This window comes from Chelonia mydas, chromosome 19 (assembly GCF_015237465.2).
Source record: "Chelonia mydas isolate rCheMyd1 chromosome 19, rCheMyd1.pri.v2, whole genome shotgun sequence".
In the NCBI taxonomy this organism is placed as follows: domain Eukaryota; kingdom Metazoa; phylum Chordata; order Testudines; family Cheloniidae; genus Chelonia; species Chelonia mydas.
Window position 1 is genome coordinate 8,975,601 of NC_051259.2, and position 19,170 is coordinate 8,994,770.

Here is a 19,170-nt window from a genome sequence, read left to right on the forward strand (position 1 = left end):
GGATTTACCAAATTTACCCAACCATCAATTTGTCTGCATCATTCATTTCACATCTTCTGTTAAAAATTCTGAATATACTGTATTTAGATATCTAGTTTAGTATAGGCATCAAAACATCAGCTGAGAAAATAGGATGGAAGTCTTGAAATGTCTTTTCACTTCTAATTTACTCTTTTCATTGGTTAAAACTAACTTGTTTGCATTTTGTAGTTTAACAAATTACAGGAGAGTGACCGAAGGGACTTTGTAATACGGTTTTATCAAGTAATCAGTGCAGCACATTTATTTTTGGATGTTTTCACCTTCTAAGCAACTATAGTAAACACAGTAAAACTTAAAACATGCATTCTAAATGCATATGGTTTTAGGAAACTAACAGGAATGACATAATGTCTCTAAAGTTACCATATTTGGAATAGTGGCACCTTAGAGACTAAGAAATTTATTTGAGCATAAGCTTTAGTGAGCTACAGCTCACTTCATCGGATGGGTTTGTTAGTGTCTAAGGTGCCACAAGTCCTCCTTTTCTTTTTGCGGATACGGACTAACACGGCTGCTACTCTGAAACCTGTCATATTTGGAATGGCTATTTGGGGTTCTTATTCAGGATTTATGTGCTCTATTTTCACTTTCTCTCTTCTTGGATATTTACAAAAAGAATTGTCCACTTATTACAAACTCCTAAAAGAGGAGTCAGTACAGTCTATCTTGTTGGAACAAGTTAGGCAGAGGAGTTTCATTTATGGAAAAAATCTTTCTGAAAATACTTGTATGCAGATTAAAGCTGTCCCTGACCAAGTATTGTTTTCATGAGTATTGCTTGCTTTGGAGAGCTCTAATGGAATTACTTTGGATACTTATCAATGTAAAGTCTGTGAATTTGATTCATTATATATACAATCTCTTCCTATACCTTACTCCATCAACCTCTGTTCAGGTTAAAATAAAACTGTTGGTATACAATAGGCTGTTAATCTCTGTTGTCTCCTGCTTGTCACATTGTTCATCTCTGATAGTTAAATCCACAGCTCACCAAAGAGCTGATCCTAGGACAGCAGAGGAGGAGGGTGAAATTCCAGTGCTGCAGTTCAGGTCTACTGGCTAATATTATATTAGACATAATGAAAATGCACATGTAACGATGCCATTTTGTAGTGTTTTGTCCTGTCTGACTTTAAATGTGCTTTAAATAACAATCCTGCAATGAATAAGCCATTAATTGGCCAATCTTTCAGTTTCTATGTTTGGGGTTGTTTGTTTGTTTTTTGTTTTGTTTTGTTTTTTAAACCAGTACAGGATGCTGAAATAATTTGTGGTCTCCAATGCGAACGTCCTATCCATTGAATACTGTGTGGGTGTGTGATAGGCTGGTCGTAAGCAGGCAGGTCAAGGGAGTGTGTGCGCATGTGTTTATCTGCAGGTGGGGTTTGGGGGCGAAGGGGTGTTTTTTTGGTGGTTAAACTATGATTGGCTTGGTTTAGTCAAGTAAGTTCGTCTTAGTACAATACCAAATGCAGCCAGGAGTTTAGCTCAGTACCTCTTTCTATTTAAAAAAAAAAAAAAAAAAAAAAAAAAAGTGGGTGTTTGAGTCTTTGAATGGATTATATCTGAAATTAGTACATGTGTATGATAGATCTCACACTTTCTGGTAGCATGAGATTTGCTATTAATTTACCAGCAGACCACTTGGGCTCAGTTTCAGCCTTTGTTAACATTTTTTATAACATTCCATGAATGCATTTCAGGATTCCACATTAGCCTCCTAACACCTTGAATCAATCTTTCCTTATGCCTCTCACCAGTAAATTTTGCAGGGGCACTTAAGTCTGGATTTTCTGAACACTTATGGCCCAAAGGCTTAAGTATGTCAGTATGAAAACAAATGGCTATTATTACCTTTAGTCTGTATAGTGGGGTCAGTTTGCTTCAGTTTCCGTTTTCCAGTTACTGATTTTTCTACCTCTAAATACTTGAACTTCCATTAATTCTGCACACAGCTTTTACTGAAACCACCTATAATACACTGTTTTGATTGGCCTTGTTTAAAGTTTTTTTTTTTTTAAACTAGCCATGGACTGTCACTGAGCACATGGGAATTACATGTGTGTAACTAAAAATCATATTTGGCTCCATCTTAACTGGTATGTAATGCTTATACTTGTAAGAGATGATCTTTTATTTACCTGTGCAATATGCTGCTATTGTCTTATGCACAAAGGATTTTTTTAAAATCTGAATAAATTTAAATCATAATCTGATGCTTCATTCATATTAACCTAATGTGTGTGATTATTAGACCATTTTTATTTTGTTTCAAATGCTTTAATTACAGTTTGGGCAATTCCTTATCAAATATTATTTATAAACATAAAACATATAGCAGAAGATCTCTGGTCAGGAAGGATTAAAATTAAATTTCCGATTTTCTCAACCCTTGTATATCTCTCTGTGTGTGTATTTTCCGTGATTACATGCACAGAAAAATATAAAGCCGAATTACTTTTTTATCTGGAATACAGATTAGTATTTTTATCCTTTACCAGATTTTGAGTAGATATTCCAGGCACGCTTTTTAATGGAACAGTTGGGATGTGAAACTATTCTTTGTATAAGCTTTCGTGAAGTGAGCTGTAGCTCACGAAAGCTTATGCTCAAATAAATTGGTTAGTTTCTAAGGTGCCACAAGTACTCCTTTTCTTTTTGCGAATACAGACTAACACGGCTGCTACTCTGAAACCTATTCTTTGTATAAAGCCTTTACTAAATACATCTTCTATTTTGGTTCTACAGATTACGTGATTTAAGGAGAAATTAACTGTTAGATGAAAAGTACTAATATGCCCTAGTTTGAGCCATTGGTCACTTCAAAGCAAACTCTTACCTTGGTAAAAACGTTAAACATAGATTTATTTGTACAGCTCAGTGTTTACACTTTTCAAACTTGTAGGTTTCAGTTCTGCTGTGAGAAATCATAATTCCATAGGATTTGTGTTACAGCGTCACAATACTTTGTGTGAGGAAACTAGAATACACATGCTACTTTTTGTCAGGATAAATATAAAATTGAAAAAGTTATGAATGTTTATACTGTTTGAGAAGGGAAAAGGAGATTTATCTGTTTGTTGAAAAAAATAGGGATCTTTATTACCGTGCATTTTAAAGATGTAATTCCTGAGCATGGTCCTCTGTATCTGTCAATGTAAAAATGTCATACAGTACCCCTGTAATGTTGTATGTGGGCTGTACTTAATAAGGATACTTATGTTTTTGTTCGGTATCATAGGTGTGCAATGGTGGTTTATAGGAAAACAAAATTGACAGATTTTTGCTTGCAACCTAAATTGCACATAAAATAGCAAGGGATGACAAAGGATAGGGAAGAGAGGGTATGGCGGGACAAGGGTTACACACAATGGAATATCAGGAGGGATGTTTACTGTGTTTGTTTGTTTTTATTTTATTTTATTTTTTAAATTGTAAACTTAATATAAAAAATTGGGCCTTGGGAAGGTTGGGGAGTTACAGCTGAAATTTTTTTTTTTTTTTTTTTTTAATGCTTTTCCTTGTCTTAGGTTGGAACAAGATATTAAAAAGTTAAAGGCTGACCTGCAGGCAAGCAGGCAAACTGAACAGGAGCTGCGGAGTCAGATCAGTTCTCTGACTAGCACGGAGCGGGGAATTCGATCTGAAATCGGACAGCTCCGACAAGAAAATGAGCTGCTTCAGAACAAGTATGTTTTGCTACAGAACTGCGTACAGACTATGAACCAAGCAAATGCAGCATGTTCTGCTTTGTTAAAGGCTGGCAGCATACTAACCTGGATACCGGGGCAAATCCTATTTACCTTACTTTCTCACTGGTGGTCCCAGGGTTCATATATGAGTCAGCAGAACCTTATCAGAATAAGGCAAGCAGGATTGTCCCTTTTATCTTCAAGGCGTCTGATTTATTTAATCATAGGGCAATTTTATTAGAAAGTGGAAATGTGGCTTTCCAAATGTAGCGTAATCATTTTCCATTCTAGTTGAAGATGACACATTTCTAAAACTCCTATAAACTCTCTATCAAAACTTTTTCCTCAGTGAAATTGGTAACCTGTCTTCCCTGCTGTGCCCTCTCATGTTAGAATAGTCTTTCAGCATAAAGTAAGTTTAAAAAAACAAACACGCTCAACCAAGAAGTTAAGTTTTATACTGTTCAAAATTGGCCATCATATAAACATTTCTTGCCCTCACCTTAAAGGTATTTCAAGCTCTTTGCAAGCAACATAGGTTACATGAGTTTTCCAAAGAATTAAAGAGCTTTATTTTGCCTTCACCATTTACGCTTTTGAAGTGACGTTGAAAATATATGTACAGAAATGTCTTAAGAGATTGCTTTAAAGGTCATACAACTCATTTTACTTCCTCTTTTGTAGTAGCCTCGTAGAAGTCTGAAAGCTTTTCCATACAGATATTATCTTTATTTGTCAAATAAGAATTCTCCTCTTTTTTCCAGTGGTGATGAAATCAAACACAGTACCTTTTCGTACTGGTATCATTGGGGCCAATCATGCATCTATTCAAGCCAATGGGAATTTTGTCATTGACAAGAATGGTGGCAGCACCCCTTTTATTGAAGTAGTAATAACAACCAAGTACATGGTTTCCGCTTTCAGCACACCCACTATTAAAATTATTCCAGCACTCCTGCCAATAGGAGTTTAGGATGCGCAGGATTGCCAATAGACACACAGCACCTCCTAAGATAGGGCCCAATGTATACTGCTGCGGAGACCATGGAGACAGTTCTCAGCATTGTGCTGTTGCCTTGTGAATTTTCAGTATCAGAAGCTATTAACAAAGCATATACCTATTACTCCTCAGATTACATAATGCCGTACAAATGAAACAAAAAGACAAGCAAACCATCAGCCAGTTGGAGAAAAAACTGAAAGCAGAGCAAGAGGCACGAGCCTTTGTAGAAAAACAGTTGATGGAGGAAAAGAAAAGAAAGAAGTTGGAAGAAGCAACTGCTGCACGTGCTGTTGCATTTGCTGCTGCTACCAGGTACTTACCTCTATTTTATTCTCTGGGCTTGTCTCCGCTTACTGTGGATCGACGCTGCAGCGATTGATCCATCGGGGGTCAATTTTAGTGGGTCTAGTGAAGACCCGCTGAATCGACTGCAGATTGCTCTCCCGTCGACTCCGACACTCCACCGGAACGAGAAGCATAGGTAAATCAATGGGTAGGGTGACCAGATGTCCCGATTTTTGGGTCTTTTTCTCACATAGGCACCTACTACCCTCCACCTCCTGTCCCGATTTTTGACACTTGCTATCTGGTCAGCCTATCAATGGGAGAGTTTCTCCCGTCAATCCAGCACGGTGTAGACACCACAATAGTTCAACCTAAGGTACGTCAAATCCAACTACGTTATTCACGTAGCTGGAGTTGTGTAACTTAGGTTGACTTAGCCTCGTAGTGTAGACCTGCCCTACCTTTTGCTTTAATAGGCTTTTCTTTGGGATTGAAGAAACTGAAAAGGCTTTAGATTATTCCACTCACAAAAGCAAGATGTCCTTTGATAGAGAGAGAGAGTCAGATATTAAAGGGACACCATCAACTTAAAGATCTCACTTTGTGTGCTTTTTTTTCAGCAGTGGCTAAAATTAAAAGTAATGTCTAAGGCCCCAATCCTGCAACTGGTTTGCACAGCAGATCCCTGCAAATACATGGAGCATAAAATCAGTGAGGCTCTATGTAGGCACAGGGGTCCACCCATGTAGAGCAACTTGCAAGATTGGGGCCAAAGATTCCTACAGTTGCAAGATGAAAGGGCAAAATATTTTCCCTGATTTATTCATTTTGTTTATATGTGCATTAAACAGCACTTCCGTGTGAGCATTTTTACAGTTTCCTCTGAATATACAGTTTGCCCTGTCAGTTGTGGGCCCTTTCACAAAGCAAAAGGGAAGAGAAATACATGATTAAAAATAGGAAAATGTGATGTGAGAGAAAATGGCCAAGGGACTTGGCATGGGGTGTGTGATGATGGATGTAAAAACTGACTTTTTTAGCTATTATTAAATAGACCAGATTTCTTGTTGGTGGTGCCCCTTTAAGTTGCAAACCAAAACAAACTTGCTAGCTTATCACTATATTTTCTTTGTTTGAAGAGAACTTCTTTTGTTTTAGGATTTATATAGTTTATGAAAGGAAGAATATTTGTTTTTGTAAATTGATTCTGAAAATAATTAAAATATTTTACGTAAACCCCACTATGTTTTCACTTATTTTGATCTTAGTTTGTGTTAGGTGTGCAGAGTACTATCTTACTATAACTCTTACATAAGCTTGGTTTGTATGCAAAAAGTAATTTACATATTGACCTTGGGCATATGTTAATAGAGTATTTAATTGGGAAATTGCTTTTTTTCTGAAGGTAAAAAAACCACAAAGGGAATCGTTGCACACATTCAAGAAAGCACCGTTGGTCAGAGGTTCAGTGGTGCTCTACTTGTGCTCTCATTCGTTTTTTGAAGAACTATCTTGCTAAATTGAAGCTGGCCTCTAGCTTGCTAAATGTCCAAGAAAAGTTTGGTGTGAATAGGGTAATTGCCAAAGCAATTGACTGTAATTGCATGGCCTACTCCATCTTCACTTAAAATATAGAAAACGTGTTGTTGTAATCTATCATGTAGGGATGGATGAGGGGGAGGAAAGAAGTGGTAGTATATTGGCAGATTCTTTGAGATGAGCTAAAAGTAAATCTTTGATCACTTGGGACTTCTGGTCTCTGGGTTGGAGACAATTGAGTGAGTCACTGAGATATCACACTTAGTCTCTAAGGGCCCGATCCTGTAGGGCCCACTGAAGATTTATGTGCTCAGCACTGGATTATGTTGTCAAGGGAGATGCTGACAGTATCATATAACCATTTGCTGCCATGAAATGGTATTGATAGCATCTCTGAGAGCAGCCACCTGGTCTACCAGACTACCTGCAAGGAGAATCTTGAAGTTAATGAAGTGCTTCAGGGCAACTGGGTATACCTGAAAGATCATTGATACAAGAGACTTTTTAGAGGCAAAAGGCAAATCTGGGGAACTCCACAAGGGGAGTTTTGCTTTAATTTAAATTTCTGGTACTGACATGAGCCATTAGCACAAAATTATTAGTTTGTACCATAAAACAGAATCATAAATTTCAGCAACTGTGTTTTTTATCATTCCGGTAACTATCCAGTAGACATGTCTTAGTGAATTCAAGTGTCTAGAAATAAATTACTTTGTGTGCTGAATAAGCATATGAAAATGGGTACAATAAAAATCTTTCTCACAGTAACTTAGACTTTCATCCCTAACACAAAGCTAACGTTTTAATGGGTGAAATAAAATTTGAAGACAAAGCAGTTATATTAGCATCCTCTGTGTAATTTTTCTTCACCCATACTAGGAAACAACTTTTAAAGTCTACATTTTTCATGATTCTAGAGAATTAATCCAAAATATCTAAGGCTTGAAAACGAGCCCTGTTAATGATATTTTAGAATATAGCTGAGTTATAGCTATTGCCACTGACGTGCCTTTCTTCTTTTCTACATAAAGGGGGAATTTCCAGGGAGCTGACTTTGGTTTTTTGGTGGGAGGGAATCAAATATCTGTCACGGTATCGAATCTTAGTTTATGTAATTTTTTTGCATAAAAGCAGTGGGAGGAAGTAGGAAATGTTTCCTCATGTAGTTCTGGGTGTTGAGTCTTAGCACCCAACTATAGTAAATTCACGAGATGGTGAATCCTGGTAATGTATATGCTTTACACTGATCAGGTTCATGCAGAGTCATTTTACTATTTGCGTTATGTGCATACCTAAAAAACAAAGGCCCTACCTGTTGTTCTGCGTGGATATTAAAGACACTAAAGTTCTTTTTATATGAATCAAGGTTTGATCCAGCAACCTTGACAAAAATTTCTTCTCTATCTCAGACCTCCACTGTTGTACCCAAGGTGCCATGCTCTGGCTGGTTACCACTCTCCATTCCAGAGGTGGCTGCATTTTGGTGATGCTATAGATAAATAGTTGGAAAGCATTTTGGGATTCTTCAAAATGAAAGGCACTGCATAAACATAGGATGGCTTTAATACATTGAGCCCCCAAATATCTGAAATACTAATTCCTGCTTTTTCATTTCTACATGGCTCACAAATGTCTCAAACTTCCTAATGTTTAAGGCATAACCTTGGGTCATGTTTTTTGCATCCTTTTGTCTTAACTTCACAAGGGAAATTCTCTCATTTAAAAAAAATATTATTCTCCTTTCTCATTTTATTCAGGAATATTCATAGTAACTTGGCTGATCTGAACCTTTCAGGGACAATAATAGAAGTCATTTTTGTTTCACTCTCTTTTCTGATAACACTTTCTTCACAGAGGAGAATGCACTGAAACTTTACGGAATCGTATCAGAGAGCTGGAGACAGAATGCAAGAAGCTAACAATTGATATAAAGCTGAAAGAAGACCAGATACGAGAACTAGAAATGAAAGTTCAGGTAATAAGAAGGCACTCAGGGCTCAGACCTGCAATCTGTTGAGTGCTTCAACCCTCAGTTAAATTGGTGGACCTTCCTAGGAGACTTTCGGCATCTTGCACAATTGAACCCTTCAGATGTGTTGTGCACGTCTAACATTAGGGTTTTGGGGTGAGGAAGATTAATAGTTTCTTACCTCCTCACCACATTGTTGTTTACTTGTAGGTTTTTTTTCCCCTAAACCAGCTGATCCAGATAAGTTAACTCAAAATTCTAACCCTGCATGCCCCTATCTAGGAACACGTTGCCAGCCCAGAAGCCCTTGTGAGATTCCTCTTCCCTGATAAGGAATAAGGTTCTTACTACGATTAAATAATGTTTGGTAAAAGTGGAAAAGTTGAAAGGAACAGATTGAAATCAACTCAGTTTTAAAAAAACTTTGAAAGCAGAGTCTGAGGCTACATCTCTCCCTGAACCTACCTGGTATTTCTGTTGTTTTGCAGTCAATGGTTTCCCATTATTTAATGTTTTCCTCTCCCCTGTTGCTGCTTGAAAGTCCCACACAAACAGAAACTGATTATAGAGGGGAAGCACTGAAACTGCACTGATTAGACACAGTACAGCCGAAGTAAAACTGAAATAATATCGTTTTCTTTAATTTTTGTTACACACACTTATCTTGCTTGTAACAAAAGTGGGTAAAAAAGTTCAAATGAGTGAGATTTTTTTTTTTCCCCTTTAAAACACATGCTTCTAAGGGCACAGTCAGATATTGAACTGAGAATTTGTTTGTGAGATCCTTAACTTTGAGATGGGGATATTTTTTTACTGTGTACTGTCTTCTGACATGTTTTTTAATCTTCATGATCTGACTGTGAGCTTTTTACAAATAGCACATACATCCCAGCTTTCCATCGGATTGCCAAAATAGGTATTCTGAAAACCAAGCACAGTCTGTTTTACAAGAATGTTTGTTTTGGAAAAATAAGCAGTCATTACCAATCATGACTGGGGTTTTTTTTTTTTGCGTTTTTCAAACTGTTACTTTTATGTAAGTTTTGTTGCATTAATACCTTTTCTGCAGAGCCTTTCTCCATATTTTGTTTTACACATTTCTCTGTTTAAAAATACTAATTTTTAATATTTTTTTAATTGTGAAATATTTATATTTGTATTTCCAGCCTTATTGGTTGATTGTCTCTGTGCAAAGTAATTATTTTTTTCTTTTAATTGAGTTCTGGATTTGTGAAATAGTTAGAAAGCCCAGAACAGTCCCCAGGTGAATTTAGAAGTGTGGTTACCTCTTGGTTCTTCCTGAGCAACTGTAATAGCTCAGTGTGTCACATTTACTCCTTGTCACTTTAAACCATAGGTTTCAACCTTTTCAGACTACTATACCCCTTTCAGGAGTCTGATTTGTCTTATACCCCAAAATTTCACCTCGCTTAAAAACAACCTGCTTACAAAATCAGACATAAAAATACAAAAGTGTCACAGCACGCTGTTATGGAAAAATTGCTTACCTTCTTATTTTTACCATATAATTATAAAATAAACCAGTTGGAATATAAATATTGTACTTACATTTCAGTGTATAGTATACAGAGCAGTATAAACAAGTTATTGTCTGTATACAATTTTAGTTTGTACTGACTTTGCTAGTCAGTTTTAAAACTAGGCAAATAGCTAGTTGATGTACCCCCTGGAAGACCTCTGTGTGCCCCCAGGGGTACATGTATCCCTGGTTGAGAACCACTGTTTTAAACGGTATACAGTGGGAGCAGATCTTTTGTTGTCCATTTATCTACATCAGTTCAGCTAGCAATCTTAAGTTCTTTATATAAAATTCAATTTGGGGGGTTCTGTTTCCTCATCCCAAACCTCAGTAGTTCATGTTCCACAGTGAGCAACTCCTACTTCCCCAGCTGGCACTCCTAGGCTGGTGATGAGCTCCAGGGAGAGCAAAGGTTGCAGCAACATAGAGCTGAGGGGTTGGGTGGGGAGAGTAAATGGGTTTTTCTCACACCATTGCATTATGTTTGTACAGTATTCTTATTCACTTGTACAAAGCCACGTGTAATTAAGGGTACTATAATATCAAATGCAATAATTAACTACCATTTGACAGCATATTAGGCCCAGTGGTGTGCTAAGGGAAAAAAGAAAGATCTGTCTATACATCTCATGCTTAAAGTCCGCATGACTTACATTTTTGTCTTAATTACTTCTTCAGGAACTGCGGAAATACAAGGAAAATGAGAAGGATACTGAGGTGTTAATGTCAGCACTTTCAGCCATGCAAGATAAAACACAGCACTTAGAGAACAGCCTGAGTGCAGAGACAAGAATTAAGTTGGATCTGTTCTCTGCATTAGGAGATGCAAAACGGCAGCTTGAGATAGCCCAAGGTAAAGTACAGTAGTTTTATTCACCTACTACTATTAACTGAAACAGTAGAAAATATACCGTAGGGATTACCCTGTCCTATCTGTAGGGATGAATTAGATGTCCTAGAGGATTCACCTCATTTCCCCCTACTGTTGAATCAAAGACAATAAAGTCCTCTGTTGGTGTGTGTTAGTTATATCTGAATGCATACGTTCCTCATACTGCAGAAATCTCTCTCTAACCAGAGCAACAAAAAGCTTCAAAAAATGTTATTTGCAGTGTAGTTGTAGTCATAGTCGTCGTGTCAGTCCCAGGATACTAGAGAGACAAGGTGGGTGAGCTCATATCTTTTATTGGAGCAACTTCCATTGGGGAGAGAGACGAGCTTTCGAGCCACACAGAGCTCTTCTTCAAGTCTGGGAAAGAAGTCATTACCCAAACCTGATGATGAGCTCATTGTGGCTCGAAAGCGTCTCTCTCAAGAACGGAAGATGGTCCAATAAAAGATAGCTCACCCACCTTGTCTCTCATAAAAAAGTTAGAAAGTGTAAAAGGAATTTTGTCAAATACTTTAATACCCACTTCTCACATCTTAATTACCATAATATTTTAATAACTGTGTGGCAAATATTCTCTAGTTATTTAAAAAGAAGAAAAAAACCCACCATGATATCTTCGAGGAGTGGGAAAGAACAGAGACTGTTTTTAGGATGCGTGCACTGTTGTAGTCTGCCACTGCAGCCAGAAGAGGGAGCAAAACATTAACTAACCAGCCCATTCCCAGACCTGTGCTAATAGCTACTTGTCTCTGCTGTGCAAACAAGGAAGAAAAATGAATTGGATTTTCCATTTATTCATCAGAGCAGCCTTGTGGAAGTTTACTTGCCTGCATTATTTTTTTATTTTTTATATTTTAATACTAGTAAGGTAGATACTTGTTAGGTTTCAGTCATTGTGGGTTATTTTTTGCCTGGGCTTATAAATAGTCAGAATGGTCTTGCAAGGATGCATAAACATATTCTACACTTAAAATAGAAAAACCAGTCCCTTCACGTTTCTTGCTCCGTCTGGGTGCTAGTGAAGGGCAAACTGAGGAAGTGTGGACATCCAGATGATAACGTTGTGCTGAAAGATTGTTTCTGCTACTGAATTCTAATAGTTTAAACTCTGACCGTCGTTATGGAGGAGTACAAATCGACATTAACTTTTGTTCAATTTTAATAAACCAGTCTTTGTGTGGATTGCCAAGATGGTGTTAGAACCCTGAATTTCCTTTGGCTGTTTTGCTTGGTCAGTTTCTCTCTCCGCTTTTCTCAAACTATCGTCTGCGGGCTGCCAGTGGTGGATGAAAATGTGCTGCTTGTTCTAAGTGACACTCTTTGCTGTTCCAGGGCAAATCATTCAAAAAGACCAGGAAATCAAGGACCTAAAACAGAGGATAGCAGAAGTTATGGCAGTGATGCCCAGCATAACATACAATGCAGCCACCAGCACCCTGAGTCCTGTTTCCCCACATTACTCTTCCAAATTTGTGGAGACCAGCCCTTCTGGACTTGATCCCAATGCCTCCGTTTATCAACCCTTGAAAAAATGAATGCCAACTTTCTTTTTGCCCAACAATTTTGTCAAACCGAAGGCATCGCACAGGAGTATCTCTTGCAGTCAAGATGAAATTGTATTGTGTGAGACTGTATTTGTCATTTAAAACAGAAAGGGGGAAAAAAGAACATCAATATTTGACTAGAACTGCCCATTGTTTTTTCTTGTAAATTTTTAGAAAACCTCACAGAACTTTGCAATTTATTTTTCTTGGCCAATGCATTAAAAACAACTCTTGGTTTTCAAGTAGCCGATTTTGCCTTTTTATGTACTCTTGCATGGTTTCCTCTTGAAAAACACAGGGCTTTGCTTGATTCTGAACCCTTTCTTTTTTTTTAATAATCAAGCTAAAATTGCAAATCGGAGTCATAAGGGATAATGAAGAAAATTCTTTAGTTTTTAGAGTGAAAGGGTTAAATAATCTAACAAAGCTTTGATTTATAGATGTATTAAATAAAGGTATGTCATGTTGCAGAAAATAATTTGATTATCCCTCAAAGGACCAAACACATTTAAGGGGCATCATTTAAGGGAAAGAATAAGTAATGAGAATAGATGATGTGACGGTGGTTGTTGTGTGAAATATAAATATTCCCATTGGTGTTTTTAGTCATTGAGAATTGCTAACAGTCTTGTTCACAGTGCCTTGGGAGAAGACATTTCAAGAGGAAACTTGATAGTTAAACTATTTTTTCCCCCTTCACTGTCATCTAGCATATATATATCAAGCTCATTACAGAGTCTACTGCAAATTGTTCATGGTAATTTGGATGTTCATTAAAAACCATGGTTACATCTTCTGTTTATTTTGATACAAAATCAGCAGTGTTCTGTAACTTGCCTTGATTATAATACATCTGAGAAGGCACAGTATTAATACAGGAAGCGTTATTGTGAAGGCAGAATTGTGCAATGTATTGTATACAAGAGACTGCAAAGCTGGCTAATAAATCTGCAGTTCTGGGGTTTTTTTTAATTTTATTCAGCTGTGATTTATATTTACAACATCTTGTATTTGACAATTTAAATGGAGTTGAATATTTCTCAGCTGTTGTGCCAAGGAGTTTTAAAGAGTTTTTAAAAGCAACTCATAAATTGCACAAAGATTTCAGTAAAAATGTATATTATACATTGGTAGAAAGTGCTTGCACTGGCAACTTCTGAAGGGTTTAAGATTGGGGTGGGGAGGGGGGGAAGCAAAATTGTATTGGAAACTAGCAAAATTACAAACCAAACATTATGATTTTGCAAACCTGCAGTGGACTCTGGAAGGACAAAGTTCTTCTTTTAAAAAAAAAAAATTAAAGGTTTCATGTTAATTGGCATGTATGCCTCATTTAAAAAATGAAGTAGGACAAGAAAATCAATCAAATAGAAGTATTAAAGATTCATCATTTTAATCACAGTTATTCTTTTGGGATAAAACTTCTAGCTTTAGCCAGGTGTGCATGTTGCTGTCATTTGCATTTTTGAATCATCTTGTGTAATTGTCACCATGAAAGTGTTACTCAGAAATGTCATAGGTTTTTCATCTTTGTGCAAAACATGAAATATTGTCACTGACTTTTTGTGTTGAGGTTCCCCCATTTTGCTGCCTTTCTGGCACTACTTTCGTTAAATACTTGGTCTTGGCTGCATTATTTTTTCTGTGGGGTTTACAAAGAATAAACATTTTCTTGCAGATAAAAAAAACAAACAAACTTTGCCTTTTTAACTGACCTGATTAGCCGGATATGACAGGTTCATTTTGTTTAAAGAGTTATCTAAAATTGGTAATAATCTTTTTGCACGTTATTTCTCTGCTACTCCAGGTAAGAATTCATCTGTGCAGTATGACTTCACTGTTATAAAGCAGAAAGAAGAGCATAAGTTTCTTATATCCTGATAGGCCATATAAACCCAGCATATCGTTTCTGTGTGTGGAGGCTTTTTTACCATTATCTCTTTAGAATCAAAACAGCATGTTCTGTGAGGTTGGGTGGCAGATCCAACCCATTGCTGTTATAGTCCTTTTCCTTCTCTGACATCAGACACATGGAGAAAACTTTGAAGTATAATCATCGTCCTTGTCTAGGACAAGATATGAAAGAGAACCAACCCCCCAGCTTCTGGCTGTATCTGCTTGAGGGGAGTCCTTTGCTATTGGATCTTCAGTTGCTTTCACCCATAGGCTCGCTTCTTCTATATTGAGACCTCTTCATCTGCCTTTGTTAGTTTCTTTTAGGAAAGCCAGCTGTCTGTCTAGTACATCTTCTCGTTTTGGCTGCTGTGGTAAGTGATCCTAGTTTGGACATTCTTTTTAGGCCCCTCAAACTTTGAGCTCCCGCTCTTGGTCCCATTTTGATTCTCAGCAGTTAGGTCTCCTCAGAGAGACTTGCCTTGGTCCTTTACATTCTGCAATGCCAAAATACCCTCATTATTCCTGGGGGAGATTCTGATCCATTTTCCTTTTCATATGACAGGGGATGTCTCATTCCTTTAGGGCTTTTTCTGCGAAAGTGTGCAAAGAAAAGAAGTTTATAAATATACTTTAGGTAAACTTGTGGTGATAAAAATCACATTGCGCTGCAGTGGAAGATGGATTCTCCACTATCTCCCTCTGGATGATTGGGAAGGATAATTTGCGTTGTTCCAATTAAAATAATTACTTAAAGGTGAAATTGTTTGCGGAAGTCTGCCAGCTATATCATTTAATGAAGATAAGTGGTATGAGTGGAATGAGATCATTTAAACCGTCAAAACTTACATTGACCAAACTTTGAGCTGTAAATATTTAACTGCTTGAAATGGAGAATATCTTAATGGTTGATCATAAATGGTATTTGTAAGACTAATGTGCAGTGGATTTAAGAAACTAAGACTAGAGAAGGGGCTTAGATTCTAACAAATCAGTCGGAAATAGCACTTGGTAAATAAATCTAAAGAGATCTGCTAAAGTAAAATGTAATATTTCTCCCGAAACCACTAACCACTTCCAAACAAAACTTTACCTGTACTTGGAAACCAAATCATGTGAAGAAAGAATCACTATCAACCTTATTTGTAACATTTAATTAAGTACTTCAGGACTGGATGAGCACCTCATTGATTGAATTTTTAAATGAAATCTGAACAAAATACATAATTTTATACTGCATATTGAAAGAAATTATCCTCCTTGATTCATAGATGCCATTGCACTAATTTTATTAGGATAAATTATAGCTCCCTTTTTAAAACTTTTTCTGGAGCCAGACATAATGAATTCCGGCGTACTGCCTTAAACCGCTAACCTTGAGGAGTTTGAGGAATAAAATCTGTTGATTCAGCTGAGCCACCATTTATGGGCCGCTGAAAATGGGACTTAATTTGTGAACCCAGCAGTGCGGAACCTCCGTGTGTGGCTGTAAGCAAACTTCTACCCAACTTAATGTTGGTGCCTCGTGAAAATATTTAATGTTAAAAAACTGATGTTTCTTCTGATGGTCAGAGCAGGTTGGAAAGTTGCTTAGTCTCTGACACTTGATCTGGGCAATTCTAAGGGGCCAATCACATTAATATCTAGGTATAAGACAGTTTTTAAAGCCAAAAGGACCATACTTTCCAACCATTCCTCATTAAACTGCTTTCTTCAATGGGATTGTAGTTGGCCATCTCTGGCAGCTGGCTGTCCTATATTTGCCACTGTTGGTGAAAGGTGTTTGCAGAGATGGGGCTTTTCGCTTCAAGGTGACGAGAGTTGGGCTCATTCAGATCTCAGTTAGTAAGGAGTTCCACAGAAGGCCTTCCACTGGCCTCAGAGTTTAATCCAAGGTTCCTGTACCCAATACTGTAGCGTCTTTTATTATTTATTTTGATTGCCATGGAGAATGAGACTTTCCAAGATGAGGACTAGGACCCTTAAACTTTATAGGGAGCCACTATGGGGTGGAAGAGGTTCTTACACCCAAAAAACCCACCTCATTTGACATCGCCCATAGGGGCTTGCATACTGCCAGCATTCCAGTGGCATAGTCTGGCAGCACGTAGCTTCATACCGTCAGCAGTAGGTTCATACCTGCTAGTCATAATCATGAAGTTCACTATCAAAACGGTGTCAGAGTTTATCACATAGAAGTGCTTCTTGCCTAGTGCGTGGGAGAGAAAGCGGCTCTTTTCCTTTGACCGCACTTGCTTTTTATTCGTCTTTCTAGAATCAAAGCCAAAAAAAAAAGAGAGAGAACTTAAGCAAATTGCAATACTAATTAATGTATAATAGATTACGAAAAGGGAATCTGAGATGTCTTATATCTTAATTGAATCAGAGCTGCTATAATATGCTGTAGCACTACCACAGAAGCATTCAAGCGAATCATTTCTAATAAAGGAGGGGGGAAAGGAGGGAACTCTATCCAATCACATTGGAAGTTAAGTGGCTCATTTATATATAATTTTCCGTGTGTGTGGCACTTGGACTCAGTTATAGGGGCATGTTGTCATGTTCAGTAAATCCTCATTACTGCTTACAGAAAATTCCTTTTCTCTTTAAATTGGGTCTACGATCCTTGTATAATTAAAATGCAGTTGTTTCCCTTAGAATTTATGTGGGTTTGGATAATGATGGCTCTGTTACACAAAATAAAAGCTTCAGGGAGATAGATGCTTTCTTTTCCCTTTAGGTATCTGGAAATGCTCCAAGAATATTAATTTTTTTTTACCATGAATTCAGGTTTTCATGTAGTACCCCTGAAGTATAAACCTAAGCCTCTTTTGTCTAATAAACATATCTTTCTTACCCAACAAACCAACTTTGACATGATCAACTGCCTTGGTCTCACAGAAAGATCCAGATTAATTCTCTTGTGCTTTCTCCTGAGTATCTGTCTATTGGGACAAAGTCCAGTTCTGGTGGTTCCTATGGAAAATGTCTGGCAGGCCATTGGGACAAAATCCAGTTACTATGTTTCCTATGGCAAATGTCTGGGAAGTCTTTCAAATTCACCAGATCATCTCCTTCGACACCATAACGAAGCAAAGGGATTCTTACAAGTACATTAATTAGCACTTTCAAAACCTCCCATTCTTTTTATAATTGCTGGCTTAAACTGGACTCTATTTTCTGCCATATTTGCTACTGTGTCCTAATTTTCAATAATCTTAATTAAACAATCGATCTCTTTACGCTCTTTTCAGGCAGCCTTTCTAATTTTTTTTAGACTCTTCAGGTGCATCTTAATTTTCCAAGCATTTGCTGATCTATAATTCCTTCTAAATAGCTTTGTTTCTGCTTAGATTCTCCTCCAAAAGAATTAATGCAATCTAGAATGGTTGCACGCAATTTTAGCATTAAAAGACTTTTAAAGTCTGCTTGTAATTGCAGATATCAAAGAGCTTACCAAATTGACTAGGTAGGACACCTTACAGAGACTTATTCCCATTAGTAAAGAAAGATTTCTGCTTTCAAAAAATGTTGATACATCCAGTGAACATTTAACATTTAGAGCATACAGCTACAGTATGGAACTCTAATACTTATACTCAAACTGTTTCTTCCATGGGAATTGGTAGATTATTTCAGTGGGAAGGAAGAGTATTCTACTTGGACTTAATCCCAACCAATATCTAATTCCTTATCCAATTTTGAAGGGTCAAGACTAAGCAGAAGTAAGAGCAGGATAAATTTACCTGTAGATTTCGCTTCAGTGAGCTCTCCTGTCCAGTTGGACCCACACACGTTTTCGAAGACGGAAGGAGGTAAAGGAGATGTCTTTATAATGTTTGGTTTTGTACTCTGTGTTTTAGAGAGTCACTGCTTTTGGGAAAAGTTGAAACTGATCTTGATACTAAAGGACTGTTTGCCTAGTGGTTATAGCCAACTGTGGGGATTCAGGACTCCTGTGTTCCCTTCTGACTCCCTGTGAGTCCTAGGTCAGGTCACTTAAACTCTCTGCTTCAGTTTCCCTATCTGTAAAATGAGTCTAACGCTGCTCTATCATAGAATCATAGAATATCAGGGTTGGAAGGGACCCCAGAAGGTCATCTAGTCCAACCCCCTGCTCGAAGCAGGACCAAGTCCCAGTTAAATCATCCCAGCCAGGGCTTTGTCAAGCCTGACCTTAAAAACCTCTAAGGAAGGAGATTCTACCACCTCCCTAGGTAATGCATTCCAGTGTTTCACCACCCTCTTAGTGAAAAAGTTTTTCCTAATATCCAATCTAAACCTCCCCCATTGCAACTTGAGACCATTACTCCTCGTTCTGTCATCTGCTACCATTGAGAACAGTCTAGAGCCATCCTCTTTGGAACCCCCTTTCAGGTAGTTGAAAGCAGCTATCAAATCCCCCCTCATTCTTCTCTTCTGCAGACTAAACAATCCCAGCTCCCTCAGCCTCTCCTCATAAGTCATGTGCTCTAGACCCCTAATCCTTTTTGGTTCCCCTTCGCTGGACTCTCTCCAATTTATCCACATCCTTCTTGTAGTGTGGGGCCCAAAACTGGACACAGTACTCCAGATGAGGCCTCACCAGTGTCGAATAGAGGGGAACGATCACGTCCCTCGATCTGCTCGCTATGCCCCTACTTATACATCCCAAAATGCCATTGGCCTTCTTGGCAACAAGGGCACACTGCTGACTCATATCCAGCTTCTCGTCCACTGTCACCCCTAGGTCCTTTTCCGCAGAACTGCTGCCTAGCCATTCGGTCCCTAG

General features: G+C 37.8%; 1 protein-coding gene across 1 annotated transcript in view; it reads left to right on the forward strand.

The window, feature by feature from the left end:
- The window catches only part of MACO1 (macoilin 1), a 52,897-nt gene extending 38,699 nt beyond the window's left edge, over nt 1-14,198 (forward strand). Inside the window, exons 7-11 of the mRNA XM_037881653.2 lie at nt 3,573-3,731; nt 4,867-5,049; nt 8,416-8,536; nt 10,749-10,923; nt 12,295-14,198. Of these exons, the coding sequence (XP_037737581.1) occupies nt 3,573-3,731; nt 4,867-5,049; nt 8,416-8,536; nt 10,749-10,923; nt 12,295-12,497 (841 nt within the window). The 3' untranslated portion in view covers nt 12,498-14,198. The remainder of the gene's footprint in view (nt 1-3,572; nt 3,732-4,866; nt 5,050-8,415; nt 8,537-10,748; nt 10,924-12,294) is intronic.
- Nucleotides 14,199-19,170: the final 4,972 nt, after the last annotated feature.